This window comes from Scyliorhinus torazame, chromosome 4 (assembly GCF_047496885.1).
Source record: "Scyliorhinus torazame isolate Kashiwa2021f chromosome 4, sScyTor2.1, whole genome shotgun sequence".
NCBI lineage: Eukaryota > Metazoa > Chordata > Chondrichthyes > Carcharhiniformes > Scyliorhinidae > Scyliorhinus > Scyliorhinus torazame.
The window spans coordinates 354,358,559-354,379,221 of NC_092710.1; the positions used below are offsets into that span (position 1 = coordinate 354,358,559).

Here is a 20,663-nt window from a genome sequence, read left to right on the forward strand (position 1 = left end):
ATTTAAAATACATATTTCCAGTCTTATAACAGAATGTATCAATTTTACTGGGCTTGAATGTCCCACTTGATGGGAACGCATTGCTAGTTGGACGGAAGGCTTATTAGTTTTACATCAAATTAATGAAAGAGTAAAGAGTATGACAGCTGATCTCAATGGCCAGGTCAGGGATGGGGAAGACAGCAAGGTTCCCACTACTGCCTGCCACATTGACTGTCTGCTCTCACACCTCATGATTCTCAGAAAGCAAGTGAACAGACCCTGGTGCCAAGGTGGGAGGGAAAGTGTGTGTGAGACTCGGATACTCTAATCAGAGATTCCACCTCCACCCCAGCACAAACCCAAGATTCCCATTCAGTTTCTGCAGGTGAAATGCATTCATCCCATTTTCCAAAGAGAAAATGCTGGAAAATCTCAGCTTTGACATAGGGTCATCTGGACTTGAAACGTCAGCTCTTTTCTCTCCCTACAGATGCTGCCAGACCTGCTGAGATTTTCCAGCATTTTCTCTTTGGTTTCAGATTCCAGCATCTGCAGTAATTTTATTTTATTTTTTGCACCCTTCATTTTATTGGCTCCACATGTATAAAACATCAGTGAGTTCTGGAAATCCCACTTCTACACACCAATGCACAAATGGACGTTATTCCCATTATACGGAGAAGCTGAGGTCCTCGGACTGGCTGATGAGGACAATCCCCCACTCTGTGGCAGTCTGTGCATCTGGATTTTTCACCAATCCCCAGGGACTCTGCAACAATTGGATGTCTGCAGCCTCTGCTCCAGCCAGGCATCAATATGGTGTTAGCAAATTAAACAGTCTTTGTCACTCCATTCAATACTTTGACATGATTCTGTTAAGAGGAAAAATCGCATAATACCAAGAGCTTTATTTTCATTTGTGGGAAAGGAATGTGGCAACTCGACAGGCTGGAAGAAGCTGGCAAGACTGCTCACACCAGCAATGTCCCAGGGTACAATCCCCATCATTACGATTGCTTGTCAAAACACTTTGTGTAAGTGTCGCCATAGGGATAGCTTGGCGCTTTGATAGTACAGCACTTCAATGCAAGGACTGGTGCTGGATTTCAAGGATGATCATTGCCACACACTGAAGTATTTCAATGTTATATTCATATATCTGTCACTCATTGAATGTTACATAGCTGTTGATTGCACAAATAGGGTAAAAAAAAATAAACAGCAGGGTAAGACACAAATTACAGGGCAACAGATTCAACTGTATGCCAGAGAGTGTCACCCGAACAATGGAACTTCACCCTGTTCAGACAGATGAGGTGCACTGACTGGTATGCTTTTGAGATATACAAACTGGTATCAATTCCTTCTGCGGTGAATCTACGGTTGGGTAGAAACAACTGGCTTTTGTTCTCCTGGGTTAGTAATGGATACATCAACCATGCTTCTCCTGCTTGCTACCCCTAAAAGTGCTGCAATGGACAGGGGCAGACTGTGATGCATTCTATGGTCGAACAGCCTGACTGCACTAAATGGTTGCTTTAGCACTTGGCTGGAGGATAGCAGGCACCTGTAGAATCATACCACAGCATTAGTCAAAACCCTTTAGGAGAGGAAGGGAAACCGGAAAGAAGCATAACAGAAAATAAAAAGACACGGCGCACTGGAGGGACTCAAATGCCAGATCTGTAAATCTACATTTCAGTCTTTACATTGATTTGTACAGAACAAACCCATTCAATTCTCAACAGACAGCCAACTACAAAGCCCACAGAAAAGTCAGTGGTGGATGGCTGGACAGTCAGGATGTGCAGTTCATCCCAGGCTGGACACAGTCACAGGGACAGTGCGGGTCATCCCAGGCTGGACACAGTCACAGGGACAGTGCGGGTCATCCCAGGCTGGACACAGTCACAGGGACAGTGCGGGTCATCCCAGGCTGGACACAGTCACAGGGACAGTGCAGTTCATCCCAGGCTGGACACAGTCACAGGGACAGTGCGGGTCATCCCAGGCTGGACACAGTCACAGGGACAGTGCGGGTCATCCCAGGCTGGACACAGTCACAGGGACAGTGCGGGTCATCCCAGGCTGGACACAGTCACAGGGACAGTGCGGGTCATCCCAGGCTGGACACAGTCACAGGGACAGTGCGGGTCATCCCAGGCTGGACACAGTCACAGGGACAGTGCGGGTCATCCCAGGCTGGACACAGTCACAGGGACAGTGCAGGACACCCCAGGCTGGACACAGTCACAGGGACAGTGCGGGTCACCCCAGGCTGGACACAGTCACAGGGACAGTGCAGGTCATCCCAGGCTGGACACAGTCACAGGGACAGTGCAGGACACCCCAGGCTGGACACAGTCACAGGGACAGTGCAGGTCACCCCAGGCTGGACAGACAGGCTGGACACAGTCACAGGGACAGTGCAGGGCACCCCAGGCTGGACACAGTCACAGGGACAGTGCAGGTCACCCCAGGCTGGACACAGTCACAGGGACAGTGCAGGACACCCCAGGCTGGACACAGTCACAGGGACAGTGCAGGTCACCCCAGGCTGGACACAGTCACAGGGACAGTGCGGGTCACCCCAGGCTGGACACAGTCACAGGGACAGTGCAGGACACCCCAGGCTGGACACAGTCACAGGGACAGTGCAGGACACCCCAGGCTGGACACAGTCACAGGGACAGTGCAGGGCACCCCAAGCTGGACACAGTCACAGGGACAGTGCAGGACACCCCAGGCTGGACACAGTCACAGGGACAGTGCAGGTCACCCCAGGCTGGACACAGTCACAGGGACAGTGCAGGACACCCCAGGCTGGACACAGTCACAGGGACAGTGCAGGACACCCCAGGCTGGACACAGTCACAGGGACAGTGCGGGTCATCCCAGGCTGGACACAGTCACAGGGACAGTGCGGGTCACCCCAGGCTGGACACAGTCACAGGGACAGTGCAGATCACCCCAGGCTGGACACAGTCACAGGGACAGTGCAGGACACCCCAGGCTGGACACAGTCACAGGGACAGTGTAGATCACCCCAGGCTGGACAGTCACAGGGACAGTGCAGGTCACCCCAGGCTGGACAGACAGGCTGGACACAGTCACAGGGACAGTGCGGGTCACCCCAGGCTGGACACAGTCACAGGGACAGTGCAGGACACCCCAGGCTGGACACAGTCACAGGGACAGTGCAGGTCACCCCAGGCTGGACACAGTCACAGGGACAGTGCGGGTCACCCCAGGCTGGACACAGTCACAGGGACAGTGCAGGTCATCCCAGGCTGGACACAGTCACAGGGACAGTGCAGGTCACCCCAGGCTGGACACAGTCACAGGGACAGTGCAGGACACCCCAGGCTGGACACAGTCACAGGGACAGTGCGGGTCACCCCAGGCTGGACACAGTCACAGGGACAGTGCAGGTCATCCCAGGCTGGACACAGTCACAGGGACAGTGCAGGACACCCCAGGCTGGACACAGTCACAGGGACAGTGTAGATCACCCCAGGCTGGACACAGTCACAGGGACAGTGCAGGACACCCCAGGCTGGACACAGTCACAGGGACAGTGCAGGACACCCCAGGCTGGACACAGTCACAGGGACAGTGCGGGTCACCCCAGGCTGGACACAGTCACAGGGACAGTGCAGGACACCCCAAGCTGGACACAGTCACAGGGACAGTGCAGGTCATCCCAGGCTGGACACAGTCACAGGGACAGTGCAGGACACCCCAGGCTGGACACAGTCACAGGGACAGTGCGGGTCATCCCAGGCTGGACACAGTCACAGGGACAGTGCAGGACACCCCAGGCTGGACACAGTCACAGGGACAGTGTAGATCACCCCAGGCTGGACACAGTCACAGGGACAGTGCAGGACACCCCAGGCTGGACACAGTCACAGGGACAGTGTAGATCACCCCAGGCTGGACACAGTCACAGGGACAGTGCAGGACACCCCAGGCTGGACACAGTCACAGGGACAGTGCAGGGCACCCCAGGCTGGACACAGTCACAGGGACAGTGCAGGTCACCCCAGGCTGGACACAGTCACAGGGACAGTGCAGGACACCCCAGGCTGGACACAGTCACAGGGACAGTGCAGGACACCCCAGGCTGGACACAGTCACAGGGACAGTGCAGGACACCCCAGGCTGGACACAGTCACAGGGACAGTGTAGATCACCCCAGGCTGGACACAGTCACAGGGACAGTGCAGGACACCCCAGGCTGGACACAGTCACAGGGACAGTGTAGATCACCCCAGGCTGGACACAGTCACAGGGACAGTGCAGGACACCCCAGGCTGGACACAGTCACAGGGACAGTGCAGGGCACCCCAGGCTGGACACAGTCACAGGGACAGTGCAGGTCACCCCAGGCTGGACACAGTCACAGGGACAGTGCAGGACACCCCAGGCTGGACACAGTCACAGGGACAGTGCAGGTCACCCCAGGCTGGACAGACAGGCTGGACACAGTCACAGGGACAGTGCAGGTCACCCCAGGCTGGACACAGTCACAGGGACAGTGTAGATCACCCCAGGCTGGACACAGTCACAGGGACAGTGCAGGTCACCCCAGGCTGGACACAGTCACAGGGACAGTGCGGGTCATCCCAGGCTGGACACAGTCACAGGGACAGTGCAGGTCATCCCAGGCTGGACACAGTCACAGGGACAGTGCAGGACACCCCAGGCTGGACACAGTCACAGGGACAGTGTAGATCACCCCAGGCTGGACACAGTCACAGGGACAGTGCAGGACACCCCAGGCTGGACACAGTCACAGGGAGAGTGCAGGTCACCCCAGGCTGGACACAGTCACAGGGACAGTGTAGATCACCCCAGGCTGGACACAGTCACAGGGACAGTGCAGGACACCCCAGGCTGGACACAGTCACAGGGACAGTGCAGGTCACCCCAGGCTGGACACAGTCACAGGGACAGTGCAGGACACCCCAGGCTGGACACAGTCACAGGGACAGTGCAGGTCACCCCAGGCTGGACACAGTCACAGGGACAGTGCAGGACACCCCAGGCTGGACACAGTCACAGGGACAGTGCCGGGCACCCCAGGCTGGACACAGTCACAGGGACAGTGCAGGACACCCCAGGCTGGACATAGTCACAGGGACAGTGCAGGTCACCCCAGGCTGGACAGACAGGCTGGACACAGTCACAGGGACAGTGCAGGTCACCCCAGGCTGGACACAGTCACAGGGACAGTGCGGGTCATCCCAGGCTGGACACAGTCACAGGGACAGTGCAGGTCACCCCAGGCTGGACACAGTCACAGGGACAGTCCAGGTCATCCCAGGCTGGACACAGTCACAGGGACAGTGCAGGACACCCCAGGCTGGACACAGTCACAGGGACAGTGCGGGTCATCCCAGGCTGGACACAGTCACAGGGACAGTGCAGGTCACCCCAGGCTGGACACAGTCACAGGGACAGTGCAGGACACCCCAGGCTGGACACAGTCACAGGGACAGTGCAGGACACCCCAGGCTGGACACAGTCACAGGGACAGTGCCGGGCACCCCAGGCTGGACACAGTCACAGGGACAGTGCAGGACACCCCAGGCTGGACACAGTCACAGGGACAGTGCAGGTCACCCCAGGCTGGACACAGTCACAGGGACAGTCCAGGTCATCCCAGGCTGGACACAGTCACAGGGACAGTGCAGGACACCCCAGGCTGGACACAGTCACAGGGACAGTGCGGGTCATCCCAGGCTGGACACAGTCACAGGGACAGTGCGGGTCACCCCAGGCTGGACACAGTCACAGGGACAGTGCAGGGCACCCCAGGCTGGACACAGTCACAGGGACAGTGCAGGTCACCCCAGGCTGGACACAGTCACAGGGACAGTGCAGGTCACCCCAGGCTGGACACAGTCACAGGGACAGTGCAGGTCACCCCAGGCTGGACACAGTCACAGGGACAGTGTAGATCACCCCAGGCTGGACACAGTCACAGGGACAGTGCAGGACACCCCAGGCTGGACACAGTCACAGGGACAGTGCAGGTCATCCCAGGCTGGACACAGTCACAGGGACAGTGCAGGACACCCCAGGCTGGACACAGTCACAGGGACAGTGCGGGTCATCCCAGGCTGGACACAGTCACAGGGACAGTGCGGGTCACCCCAGGCTGGACACAGTCACAGGGACAGTGCAGGGCACCCCAGGCTGGACAGATACAGGCTGGGCACAGTCACAGGGACATATCTTTGGACACTGGCATCTGTTTTCTTTCCTCCTATCTCTGGATGTGTTCGGCTTCCTATCTTCCATTTGAGTGAAACAAAAACCAATCGAAAAAAACAGACAGAAAAGGAGGGGGTGGAGGGGTAGGGGAGCAACAACAGAAATGGAGGAAAACTCAAAATAAGCAGATGACAAAAGAATGAATGCAGCTTTACATAAACACTGATCAACAGTTCAATCTCTGCTTTACACTGACAGAGGGCGCCTCTTCCAGCATCCTGACTTCGGATCCCGTCAGAGAGCCTCCTGGTTCGAGCTGAGGTACTCCTCTGGCCGCTTGTGTGCTTCCAGGGCCTTTATAGTGTACACATCTTGAGGCAGGTCCGACTTTCGGCGTAGTAAAGCCTTCTCTTTCTTTATCTCCTTCTTCACCTGGAGGAACAGGAGTTTACAGTTAGTCGTCAAATGGACCCAGTCTTCCCATCAATATTAAACAGGACCCGAGCTTCCCATCAATATTAAACAGGACCCGAGCTTACCATCAATATTAAACAGGTCCCGAGCTGTCCACCAATATTAAATAGGACCCGAGCTGCCCATCAATATTAAACAGGACCCGGGCTGTCTATCAATATTAAACAGGCTCCGAGCTGTCCACCAATATTAAATAGGACCCGAGCTGTCCATCAACATTAAACAGGACCCGAGCTTCCCATCAATATTAAACAGGACCCGAGCTTCCCACCAATATTAAACAGGACCCGAGCTTCCCATCAATTTTAAACAGGACCCGAGCTGTCCATCAATATTAAACAGGACCCGGGCTGTCTATCAATATTAAACAGGCTCCGAGCTGTCCACCAATATTAAATAGGACCCGAGCTGTCCATCAACATTAAACAGGACCCGAGCTTCCCATCAATATTAAACAGGACCCGAGCTTCCCACCAATATTAAACAGGACCCGAGCTTCCCATCAATTTTAAACAGGACCCGAGCTGTCCATCAATATTAAACAGGACCCGAGCTTCCCATCAATATTAAACAGGACCCGAGCTGTCCATTAATATTAACAGGACCCGAGCTTCCCATCAATATTAAACAGGACCCGAGCTTCCCATCAATATTAAACAGGACCCGAGCTTCCCATCAATATTAAACAGGACCCGAGCTTCCCATCAATTTTAAACAGGACCCGAGCTGTCCATCAATATTAAACAGGACCCGAGCTTCCCATCAATATTAAACAGGACCCGAGCTTCCCATCAATATTAAACAGGACCCGAGCTTCCCATCAATTTTAAACAGGACCCGAGCTGTCCATCAATATTAAACAGGCCTCGAGCTGTCCATCAATATTAAACAGGCCCCAAGCTGTCCATCAATATTAAATTGGCTCCGAGCTTCCCATAAATATTAATCAGGACCCGAGCTTCCCATCAATATTAAACAGGACACGAGCAGTCCATCAATATTAAACAGGACCTGAGCTGTCCATCAATATTAATCAGGACCCGAGCTTCCCATCAATATTAAACAGGACCCGAGCTTCCCATCAATATTAAACAGGACACGAGCTGTCCATCAATATTAAACAGGACCCGAGCTGTCCATCAATATTAAACAGGACCCGAGCTGTCCATCAATATTAAACAGGACCCGAGCTGTCCATCAATATTAAACACGACCCGAGTTGTCCATCAATATTAAACAGGACCCGAGCTGTCCATCAATATTAATCAGGACCCGAGCTGTCCATCAATATTAAACACGACCCGAGTTGTCCATCAATATTAAACAGGACACGAGCTGTCCATCAATATTAAACAGGACCCGAGCTGTCCATCAATATTAAACAGGACCCGAGCTGTCCATCAATATTAAACAGGACCCGAGCTGTCCATCAATATTAAACTGGACACGAGCAGTGCTTCAATATTAAACAGGACCCGAGCTGTCCATCAATATTAAACAGGACCCGTGCTTCCCATCAATATTAAACAGGACCCGAGCTTCCCATCAATATTAAACTGGACACGAGCTGTCCATCAATATTAATCAGGACCCGTGCTGCCCATCAATATTAAACACGACCCGAGCTGTCCATTAATATTAACAGGACCCGAGCTTCCCATCAATATTAAACAGGACCCGAGCTTCCCATCAATATTAAACAGGACCCGAGCTTCCCATCAATGTTAAACAGGACCCGAGCTTTCCATCAATATTAAACAGGACCCGAGCTTCCCATCAATTTTAAACAGGACCCGAGCTTCCCATCAATTTTAAACAGGACCCGAGCTTCCCATCAATATTAAACAGGACCCGAGCTGTCCATCAATATTAAACAGGGCCCAAGCTTCCCATCAATATTAAGCAGGGCCCGAATTCCCATCAATATTAATCAGGACCCGAGCTTCCCATCAATATTAAACAGGACCCGAGCTTCCCATCAATATTAAACAGGACCCGAGCTTCCCATCAATTTTAAACAGGACCCGAGCTGTCCATCAATATTAAACAGGCCTCGAGCTGTCCATCAATATTAAACAGGCCCCAAGCTGTCCATCAATATTAAATTGGCTCCGAGCTTCCCATAAATATTAATCAGGACCCGAGCTTCCCATCAATATTAAACAGGACACGAGCAGTCCATCAATATTAAACAGGACCTGAGCTGTCCATCAATATTAATCAGGACCCGAGCTTCCCATCAATATTAAACAGGACCCGAGCTGCCAATTAATATTAAACAGGGCCCGAGCTGTCCATCAATATTAAACAGGGCCCGAGCTTCCCATCAATATTAAACAGGACCCGAGCTTCCCATCAATATTAAACAGGACCCGAGCTGTCCATCAATATTAAACACGACCCGAGCTGTCCATCAATATTAAACAGGACCCGAGCTTCCCATCAATATTAAATAGGACCCGAGTTGTCCATCAATATTAAACAGGGCCCGAGCTTCCCATCAATATTAAACAGGACCCGAGCTTCCCATCAATATTAAACAGGACCCGAGCTGTCCATCAATATTAAACACGACCCGAGCTGTCCATCAATATTAAACAGGACCCGAGCTTCCCATCAATATTAAACAGGACCCGAGTTGTCCATCAATATTAAACAGGACCCGAGCTTCCCATCAATATTAAACAGGACCCGAGCTTCCCATCAATATTAAACAGGGCCCGAATTCCCATCAATATTAAACAGGGCCCAAGCTTCCCATCAATATTAAACATAACCCGAGCTGTCCATCAATATTAAACATGACCCGAGCTGTCCATCAATATTAAACAGGACCCGAGCTGTCCATCAATATTAAACAGGACCCGAGCTTCCCATCAATATTAAACAGGACCCGAGCTGCCCATTAATATTAAACAGGCCCCGAGCTTCCCATCAATATTAAACATGACCCGAGCTGTCCATCAATATTAAACATGACCCGAGCTGTCCATCAATATTAAACAGGACCTGAGCTGTCCATCAATATTAAACAGGACCCGAGCTGGCCATCAATATTAAACAGGACCCGAGCTGTCCATCAATATTAAACAGGACCCGAGCTGTCCATCAATATTAAACTGGACACGAGCAGTGCATCAATATTAAACAGGACCCGAGCTGTCCATCAATATTAAACAGGACCCGAGCTGTCCATCAATATTAAACTGGACACGAGCAGTGCATCAATATTAAACAGGACCCGAGCTTCCCATCAATATTAAACAGGACCCGAGCTGTCCACCAATATTAAACAGGACCCGAGCTGTCCATCAATATTAAACTGGACACGAGCAGTGCATCAATATTAAACAGGACCCGAGCTGTCCATCAATATTAAACAGGACCCGAGCTTCCCATCAATATTAAACAGGACCCGAGTTGTCCATCAATATTAAACAGGACCCGAGTTGTCCATCAATATTAAACAGGACCCGAGCTTCCCATCAATATTAAACAGGACCCGAGCTTCCCATCAATATTAAACAGGGCCCGAATTCCCATCAATATTAAACAGGGCCCAAGCTTCCCATCAATATTAAACAGGACCCGAGCTTCCCATCAATATTAAACAGGACCCGAGCTGTCCATCAATATTAAACAGGACCCGAGTTGTCCATCAATATTAAACAGGACCCGAGCTGTCCATCAATATTAAACAGAACCCGAGCAGTCCCATCAATATTAACAGGACTCGAGCTTCCCATCAATATTAAACAGGACCCGAGCTGTCCATCAATATTAAGCAGGACCCGAGCTGTCCATCAATATTAAACAGGACCCGAGCTGTCCATCAATATTAAAAAGGACCTGAGCTGTCCATCAATATTAAACAGGACCCGAGCTGTCCATCAATATTAAGCAGGACCCGAGCTGTCCATCAATATTAAACAGGACCCGAGCTGTCCATCAATATTAAAAAGGACCTGAGCTGTCCATCAATATTAAACAGGACCTGAGCTGCCCATCAATATTAAACAGGACCCGAGCTGTCCATCAATATTAAGCAGGACCCGAGCTGTCCATCAATATTAAACAGGACCCGAGCTGTCCATCAATATTAAACAGGGCCCGAGCTCCCCTTCAATATTAAACAGGGCCTGAGCTTCCCATCAATATTAAACAGGGCCCGAGCTGTCCATCAATATTAAACAGGACCCGAGCTTCCCATCAATATTAACTGGACCCGAGCTGTCCATCAATATTAAACGGGACCCGAGCTGTCCATCAATATTAAACAGGACGCACTTCCGGGTGCGGCGATGACCAGCTGAGTCGCACGTTTGGGCAGCTCCCTGTGAAACGGACTTTTGGGCTCTTGATAGGAGCCCCAACGGCAATTTTAACGGCTGAAAACACCGTGCGGTAAACCAGAAGGGTGTTCCCCCTGGACACGGATGGAAAAAGGAGAGGAAAGTGGCCGGATTGCAGCGGATCCTTTGGAACAACGGCAAGGAAGGCAAGCAGAAACCAAGATGGCGTCGGAAGGTGGCAGTTTCATATGGGGCCCTGAACAACAAGAGTTTTTGAAACGCTGCGTGGAGGAGATAAAAAAGGAAATGAAGAAAGAGTTGTTGGCCCCGATATTACAGGCGATTGAAGGGCTGAAAGAGGAACAAAAGACCCAGGAGCAGGAGCTTCGGGTCGTGAAGGCGAAAGCAGCAGAGAATGAAAACGATATACAGGGCCTGGTGGTGAAGTCGGAGATACAGGAGGCACACCAGAAACGATCTGTGGAGAGGTTGGAGGCACTGGAAAATAACGCAAGGAAGAACAACTTGAGGATTCTTGGCCTTCCTGAAGGTGTGGAGGGGGCGGACGTCGGGGCATATGTGAGCACGATGCTGCACTCGTTAATGGGAGTGGAGGCCCCGATGGGTCCGTTGGAGGTGGAGGGAGCATACCGAGTTATGGTGCGAGGATCGAGAGCAGGAGAAGCTCCCAGAGCCATAGTGGTGAGATTTCTCCGTTTTAAGGATAGAGAAATGGTCCTTAGATGGGCGAAGAAAACTCGGTGTAGTAAATGGGAGAACGCGGTGATCCGCGTCTATCAAGATTGGAGTGCGGAGGTGGCGAGAAGGAGGGCGAGCTTCAATCGGGCCAAAGCGGTACTTCACAAAAAAAAGATAAAGTTTGGAATGCTGCAACCGGCAAGACTGTGGGTCACATATCAAGGGAGGCACCACTACTTTGAGACGGCGGATGAAGCGTGGACTTTTATTGTAGAAGAAAAATTGGAATGATTGGACTACGAAAATGAACGTTTGGACAAAGTGGTGGGACGAGTGGGGGGGGGGGGGGGCGAAGAGGGATTGTATGATTAATCCTGCGGTATGGTAACTTTTCTTTCTCCCACAGGTGGTGATGGGGGGAGGTGGGGAGGGAGAGGAGATGGGGCGTTGGCCATGGGAGGCGGGGCCGAGGGAGAGGCGCGGGCTTGGATCCCGCGCTATGATAATTATGGCGGGAATAGAGAAGCAGGAAGGAGGGGGCGCCGCACGGGGCGAGCCGTGATCACGGGGGGAAGCCGAGGTCAGCCAGAGTTTGCTGACTTCTGGGAGCAACATGGGGGGAGTAATTGCGCTAGCGGGGGGTCTAGCGGGGGGGGGGGGGAATTACTGGGTTGCTGCTGCTGGGGAAAGGGGGGAGTGGGTACGGGAAAGGATGGGCGGGGGGGCACCGTCTGGGAGAAATACAGCTGCGTGGGAACTGGGCGAGAAGCTGGAAAAAGATGATGGCTAACCGGCAAGGGGGGGGGGGGGTGGGAAGCCCCCCAACTCGGCTGATCACGTGGAACGTGAGGGGGCTTAACGGGCCGATAAAGAGGGCACGAGTACTCGCACACCTTAAGAAACTTAAAGCAGATGTGGTCATGTTACAGGAAACGCACCTGAAACTGATAGATCAGGTTAGGTTGCGCAAAGGATGGGTAGGGCAGGTGTTCCATTCGGGGCTGGATGCGAAAAACAGGGGGGTGGCTATATTAGTGGGGAAGCGGGTAATGTTCGAGGCAAAGACTATAGTGGCGGATAACGGGGGCAGATACGTGATGGTGAGTGGCAAATTACAGGGAGAGATGGTGGTGTTGGTAAACGTGTATGCCCCGAATTGGGACGATGCCAATTTTATGAGGCGAATGCTAGGACGCATCCCAGACCTAGAGACCGGAAAGCTGATAATGGGGGGAGACTTTAACACGGTGTTGGAACCAAGGCTGGATAGGTCGAAGTCCAGGACTGGTAGGAGGCCGGCAGCAGCCAAGGTGCTTAAGGATTTTATGGAGCAGATGGGAGGGGTGGACCCGTGGAGATTCAGTAGACCTAGGAGTAAGGAGTTCTCGTTTTTCTCCTATGTCCATAAAGTCTATTCACGCATAGACTTTTTTGTGTTGGGTAGGGCATTGATCCCGAGGGTGAGGGGAACGGAATATACGGCTATAGCCATTTCGGATCATGCCCCACACTGGGTAGACTTGGAGATAGGGGAGGAAACAAGAGGGCGTCCACCCTGGAGAATGGACATGGGACTAATGGCGGATGAGGGGGTGTGCTTAAGGGTGAGGGGATGCATTGAAAAGTACTTGGAACTCAATGACAATGGGGAGGTTCAGGTGGGAGTGGTCTGGGAGGCGTTGAAGGCGGTGGTTAGGGGGGAGCTGATATCAATAAGGACACATAAAGGGAAGCAGGAGAGTAAGGAACGGGAGCGGTTGTTGCAAGAACTTTTGAGGGTGGACAGACAGTATGCGGAAGCACCGGAGGAGGGACTGTATAGGGAAAGGCAAAGGCTGCATGTGGAATTTGACTTGCTGACCACAGGCACTGCAGAGGCACAATGGAGGAAGGTGCAGGGTGTACAGTATGAATATGGAGAGAAGGCGAGCAGATTGCTGGCACACCAATTGAGGAAAAGGGGAGCAGCGAGGGAAATAGGGGGGGTGAGAGACGAAGATGGAGAGACGGAGCGGGGAGCGGAGAGAGTGAATGAAGTGTTTAAGACATTTTATAAAAAATTGTATGAAGCTCAACCCCCGGATGGGAGGGAGAGAATGATGGAGTTTTTGGATCGGCTGGAAATTCCCAAGGTGGAAGAGCAGGAAAGGATGGGATTGGGAGCACAGATCATGGTAGAAGAAGTGGTGAAAGGAATTAGGAACATGCAGACGGGAAAGGCCACGGGACCGGACGGATTCCCAGTTGAATTTTACAGAAAATATTTGGACTTGCTCGCCCCGCTACTGACGAGGACCTTTAACGAGGCAAAGGAAAGGGGACAACTGCCCCCGACTATGTCAGAAGCAACGATATCGCTTCTTTTAAAGAAGGAAAAGGATCCGCTACAATGCGGGTCCTACAGACCAATCTCCCTCCTCAATGTAGATGCCAAGGTCTTGGCCAAGGTAATGGCAATGAGAATAGAGGAATGTGTCCCGGGGGTGGTTCATGAGGACCAAACTGGGTTTGTGAAGGGGAGACAGCTGAACACGAACATACGGAGGTTGTTAGGGGTAATGATGATGGCCCCACCAGAGGGTGAAACGGAGATAGTAGTGGCGATGGATGCCGAGAAAGCATTTGATAGAGTGGAGTGGGATTATCTGTGGGAGGTGTTGAGGAGATTTGGGTTCGGAGAGGGGTATGTTAGATGGGTGCAGCTGTTGTATAGGGCCCCAGTGGCGAGTGTGGTCACGAATGGACGGGGATCGGCATATTTTCGGCTCCATAGAGGGACAAGGCAGGGATGTCCTCTGTCCCCATTACTGTTTGCACTGGCGATTGAGCCCCTGGCGATAGCGCTGAGAGGTTCCAAGGGATGGAGGGGAATACTTAGGGGAGGAGAAGAACACCGGGTATCTTTATATGCGGATGATCTGCTACTATATGTGGCGGATCCAGCGGAGGGGATGCCAGAAATAATGCGGATACTTGGGGAGTTTGGGGATTTTTCAGGGTATAAATTGAACATGGGGAAGAGTGAGCTGTTTGTGGTGCATCCAGGGGAGCAGAGTAGAGAAATAGAAGACCTACCGTTGAGGAAGGTAACAAGAGACTTTCGTTACCTGGGGATCCAGATAGCTAAGAATTGGGGCACATTGCACAGGCTAAATTTGACGCGGTTGGTGGAACAGATGGAGGAAGATTTCAAGAGATGGGATATGGTAGCATTGTCAATGGCAGGGAGGGTGCAGGCGGTTAAGATGGTGGTCCTCCCGAGATTCCTCTTTGTGTTTCAGTGTCTCCCGGTGGTGATCACGAAGGCTTTTTTCAAAAGGATAGAAAAGAGTATCATGGGTTTTGTTTGGGCCGGGAAGACTCCGAGAGTGAGGAAGGGATTCTTACAGCGTAGTAGGGATAGGGGGGGGCTGGCACTACCGAGCCTAAGTGAGTATTATTGGGCCGCTAATATTTCAATGGTGAGTAAGTGGATGGGAGAGGAGGAAGGAGCGGCGTGGAAGAGATTAGAGAGGGCGTCCTGTAGGGGGACCAGCCTGCAGGCTATGGTGACAGCCCCATTGCCGTTCTCACCAAGGAACTATACCACGAGTCCGGTGGTGGTAGCTACACTGAAGATTTGGGGACAGTGGAGACGACATAGGGGAAAGACCGGAGCACTGGGGGGGTCCCCGATAAGAAACAACCATAGGTTTGCCCCGGGGGGAATGGATGGGGGATATGGAATGTGGCAAAGAGCAGGTATAACGCAATTGAAAGATCTATTTGTGGATGGGAAGTTTGCGAGTCTGGGAGCGCTGACCGAGAAATATGGGTTGCCCCAAGGGAATGCATTCAGGTACATGCAATTGAGGGCTTTTGCGAGGCAACAGGTGAGGGAATTCCCGCAGCTCCCGACACAAGAGGTGCAGGACAGAGTCATCTCAAAGAAATGGGTGGGGGACGGTAAGGTGTCGGATATATATAGGGAAATGAGAGACGAAGGGGAGACTATGATGGACGAACTAAAAGGGAAATGGGAAGAAGAGCTAGGGGAGGAGATTGAGGAGGGGATGTGGGCAGATGCCCTAAACAGGGTAAACTCGTCGTCCTCGTGCGCCAGGCTAAGCCTGATTCAGTTTAAGGTATTACACAGGGCACATATGACTGGAACACGGCTCAGTAAATTTTTTGGGGTGGAGGATAGGTGTGCGAGGTGCTCGAGAAGCCCAGCGAATCATACCCATATGTTTTGGTCATGCCCGGCACGACAGGGGTTTTGGATGGGGGTGACAAAGGTGCTTTCGAAAGTAGTAGGAGTCCGGGTCGAACCAAGCTGGGGGTTGGCTATATTTGGGGTTGCACAAGAGCCGGGAGTGCAGGAGGCGAAAGAGGCCAATGTTTTGGCCTTTGCGTCCCTAGTAGCCCGGCGCAGAATATTGCTAATGTGGAAAGAAGCCAAGCCCCCGGGGGTGGAGACCTGGATAAATGATATGGCGGGGTTCATAAAGTTAGAGCGGATTAAGTTCGTCCTAAGGGGGTCGGCTCAAGGGTTTACTAGGCGGTGGCAACCGTTCGTCGAATATCTTGCGGAAAGATAGATAGGGGAGAACAAAGAAGGCAGCAGCAGCGGCCCAGGACTTGGGGGGGGGGGTGGCCTGAGACAAGGCAGTTGCCAATTAGGGCTAGTTTTTATTTTTTGTTATTTAATATTTATTTATTTGTTGTTGTTTTTGTTTAAATTTAAAAAGGTCATTATTATCTGTATTGTTACAATGTTGTGTAAAGGATGCACAATGTACTGTGTTGGTTGACCAAAAATTTTCAATAAAATATTATTTAAAAAAAAAAATATTAAACAGGACCCGAGCTTCCCATCAATATTAAACAGGACCCGAGCTTCCCATCAATATTAAACTGGACCCGAGCTGTCCATCAATATTAAACAGGACCCGAGCTGTCCATCAATATTTAACAGGACCCGAGCTGTCCCATCAATATTAACAGGACCCGAGCTTCCCATCAATATTAAACAGGACCCGAGCTTCCCATCAATATTAAACAGGACCCGAGCTTCCCATCAATGTTAAACAGGACCCGAGCTTCCCATCAATATTAAATAGGGCCCGAGCTGTCCATCAATATTAAACAGGACCCGAGCTTCCCATCAATATTAAACAGGACCCGAGCTGTCCATCAATATTAACAGGACCCGAGCTGTCCATCAATATTAAACAGGACCCGAGCTGTCCATCAATATTAACAGGACCCGAGCTGTCCATCAATATTAAACAGGACCCGAGCTGTCCATCAATATTAAACAGAACCCGAGCAGTCCCATCAATATTAACAGGACTCGAGCTTCCCATCAATATTAAACAGGACCCGAGCTGTCCATCAATATTAAGCAGGACCCGAGCTGTCCATCAATATTAAACAGGACCCGAGCTTCCCATCAATATTAAACAGGGCCCGAACTGTCCATCAATATTAAACAGGTCCCAAGCTTGCCATCAATATTAAACAGGACCCGAGCTTCCCATCAATATGACACATGAGAAGTATTTGGCAGGTAGGATCAAGGAAAACCCAAAAGCTTTCTATAGGTATGTCAGGAATAAGCGAATGACTAGGGAAAGAGTAGGACCAGTCAAGGACAGGGATGGGAAGTTGTGTGTGGAGTCTGAAGAGATAGGCGAGATACTAAATGAATATTTTTCGTCAGTATTCACTCAGGAAAAAGATAATGTTGTGGAGGAGAATGCTGAGACCCAGGCTAATAGAATAGATGGCATTGAGGTACGTAGGGAAGAGGTGTTGGCAATTCTGGACAGGCTGAAAATAGATAAGTCCACGGGTCCTGATGGGATTTATCCTAGGATTCTCTGGGAGGCCAGGGAAGAGATTGCTGGAACTTTGGCTTTGATTTTTATGTCAGCATTGGCTACAGGAATAGTGCCAGAGGACTGGAGGATAGCAAATGTGGTCCCTTTGTTCAAAAAGGGGAGCAGAGACAACCCCGGCAACTATAGACCGGTAAGCCTCACGTCTGTAGTGGGTAAAGTCTTGGAGGGGATTATAAAAGACAAGATTTATAATCATCTAGATAGGAATAATATGATCAGGGATAGTCAGCATGGCTTTGTGAAGGGTAGGTCATGCCTCACAAACCTTATCGAGTTCTTTGAGAAGGTGACTGAACAGGTAGACGAGGGTAGAGCAGTTGATGTGGTGTATATGGATTTCAGCAAAGCGTTTGATAAGGTTCCCCATGGTAGGCTATTGCAGAAAATATGGAGGCTGGGGATTGAGGGTGATTTAGAGATGTGGATCAGAAATTGGCTAGCTGAAAGAAGACAGAGGGTGGTGGTTGATGGGAAATGTTCAGAATGGAGTTCAGTTACAAGTGGAGTACCACGAGGATCTGTTCTGGGGCCGTTGCTGTTTGTCATTTTTATCAATGACCTAGAGGAAGGCGCAGAAGGGTGGGTGAGTAAATTTGCAGACGATACTAAAGTCGGTGGTATTGTCGATAGTGTGGAAGGATGTAGCAGGTTACAGAGGGATATAGATAAGCTGCAGAGCTGGGCTGAGAGGTGGCAAATGGAGTTTAATGTAGAGAAGTGTGAGGTGATTCACTTTGGAAGGAATAACAGGAATGCGGAATATTTGGCTAATGGTAAAGTTCTTGAAAGTGTGGATGAGCAGAGGGATCTAGGTGTCCATGTACATAGATCCCTGAAAGTTGCCACCCAGGTTGATAGGGTTGTGAAGAAGGCCTATGGAGTGTTGGCCTTTATTGGTAGAGGGATTGAGTTCCGGAGTCAGGAGGTCATGTTGCAGCTGTACAGAACTCTGGTACGGCCGCATTTGGAGTATTGCGTACAGTTCTGGTCACCGCATTATAGGAAGGACGTGGAGGCTTTGGAGCGGGTGCAGAGGAGATTTACCAGGATGTTGCCTGGCATGGAGGGAAAATCTTATGAGGAAAGGCTGATGGACTTGAGGTTGTTTTAGTTGGAGAGAAGAAGGTTAAGAGGAGACTTAATAGAGGCATACAAAATGATCAGGGGGTTGGATAGGGTGGACAGTGAGAGCCTTCTCCCACGGATGGAAATGGCTGGCACGAGGGGACATAGCTTTAAACTGAGGGGTAATAGATATAAGACAGAGGTCAGAGGTAGGTTCTTTACGCAAAGAGTAGTGAGGCCGTGGAATGCCCTACCTGCTACAGTAGTGAACTCGCCAACATTGAGGGCATTTAAAAGTTTATTGGATAAACATATGGATGATAATGGCATAGTGTAGGTTAGATGGCTTTTGTTTCGGTGCAACATCGTGGGCCGAAGGGCCTGTACTGCGCTGTATCGTTCTATGTTCTATGTAACATGGTCTATGTTCTATGTTCTAATATTTAACAGGACCCAAGCTTCCCATCTATATTAAACAGGGCCAGAGCTTTCCATCAATATTAACAGGACCCGAGCTTGCCATGAAAATTAAACAGGACCCGAGCTGTCCATCAATATTAAACAGAACCCGAACTGTCCATCAATATTAAACAGGACCCGAGCTGTCCATCAATATTAAACAGAACCCGAACTGTCCATCAATATTAAACACGACCCGAGCTGTCCATCAATATTAAGCAGGACCCGAGCTGTCCATCAATATTAAACAGGACCCGAGCTTTCCATCAATATTAAACAGGGCCCGAGCTTCCCATCAATATTAAACAGGACCCGAGCTGTCCATCAATATTAAACATGCCCCGAGAAATCCATCAATATTAAGCAGGACCCGAGCTGTCCATCAATATTAAACAGGACCCGAGCTTTCCATCATTATTAAACAGGGCCGAGCTTCCCATCAATATTAAACAGGACCCGAGCTGCCCATCAATATTAAACAGGACCCGAGCTTCCCATCAATATTAAACAGGACCCGAGCTGTCCTTCAATATTAAACAGGACCCGAGCTGTCCATCAATATTAAACAGGACCCGAGCTTCCCATCAATATTAACAGGACCCGAGCTGTCCATCAATATTAAACAGGACCCGAGCTGTCCATCAATATTAAACAGGACCCGAGGTTCCCATCAATATTAAACAGGGCCCGAGCTGTCCATCAATATTAAACAGGGCCCGAGCTGTCCATCAATATTAAACAGGACCCGATCTGTCCATCAATATTAAACAGGACCCGAGCTTCCCATCAATATTAAACAGGACCCGAGCTTCCCATCAATATTAAACAGGACCCGAGCTTACCATCAATATTAAACAGGGCCCGAGCTTCCCATCAATATTAAACAGGATCCGAGCTGTCCATCAATATTAAACATGACTCGAGCTGTCCATCAATATTAAACTGGACCCGAGCTGTCCATCAATATTAAACAGGACCCGAGTTTTTCATCAATATTAAAAGGACCAGGGCTTCCCATCAATATTAAACAGGATCAGAGCTGTCCATCAATATTAAACAGGACCTGAGTTTTTCATCAATATTAAAAGGACCAGGGCTTCCCATAAATATTAATCAGGACCCGAGCTTCCCATCAATATTAAAAGGACCAGGGCTTCCCATAAATATTAATCAGGACCCGAGCTTCCCATCAATATTAAACAGGACTCGAGCTGTCCATCAATATTAAACTGGACCCGAGCTGTCCATCAATATTAAACAGGACCCGAGTTTTTCATCAATATTAAAAGGACCAGGGCTTCCCATCAATATTAAACAGAACTCGAACTGTCCATCAATATTAAACAGGGCCCGAACTTCCCATCAATATTAAACAGTATCCGAGCTGTCCATCAATATTAAACAGGATCCGAGCTGTCCATCAATATTAAACAGGATCCGAGCTGTCCATCAATATTAAACAGGACCCGAGCTTCCCATCAATATTAAACAGGACCCGAGCTTCCCATAAATATTAATCAGGACCCGAGCTTCCCATCAATATTAAACACGACCCGAGCTGTCCATCAATATTAAACAGGATCCG

The 20,663-nt window shown here is 50.3% G+C and overlaps 1 protein-coding gene across 1 annotated transcript in view; it reads right to left on the minus strand.

The window, feature by feature from the left end:
• Positions 1 to 1,112: 1,112 nt before the first annotated feature.
• The window catches only part of ppp2r5d (protein phosphatase 2, regulatory subunit B', delta), a 289,898-nt gene continuing 270,347 nt past the window's right edge, over positions 1,113 to 20,663 (minus strand). Inside the window, exon 16 of the mRNA XM_072500311.1 lies at positions 1,113 to 6,636. Coding sequence (XP_072356412.1) covers positions 6,499 to 6,636 — 138 coding nt within the window. The 3' untranslated portion in view covers positions 1,113 to 6,498. The remainder of the gene's footprint in view (positions 6,637 to 20,663) is intronic.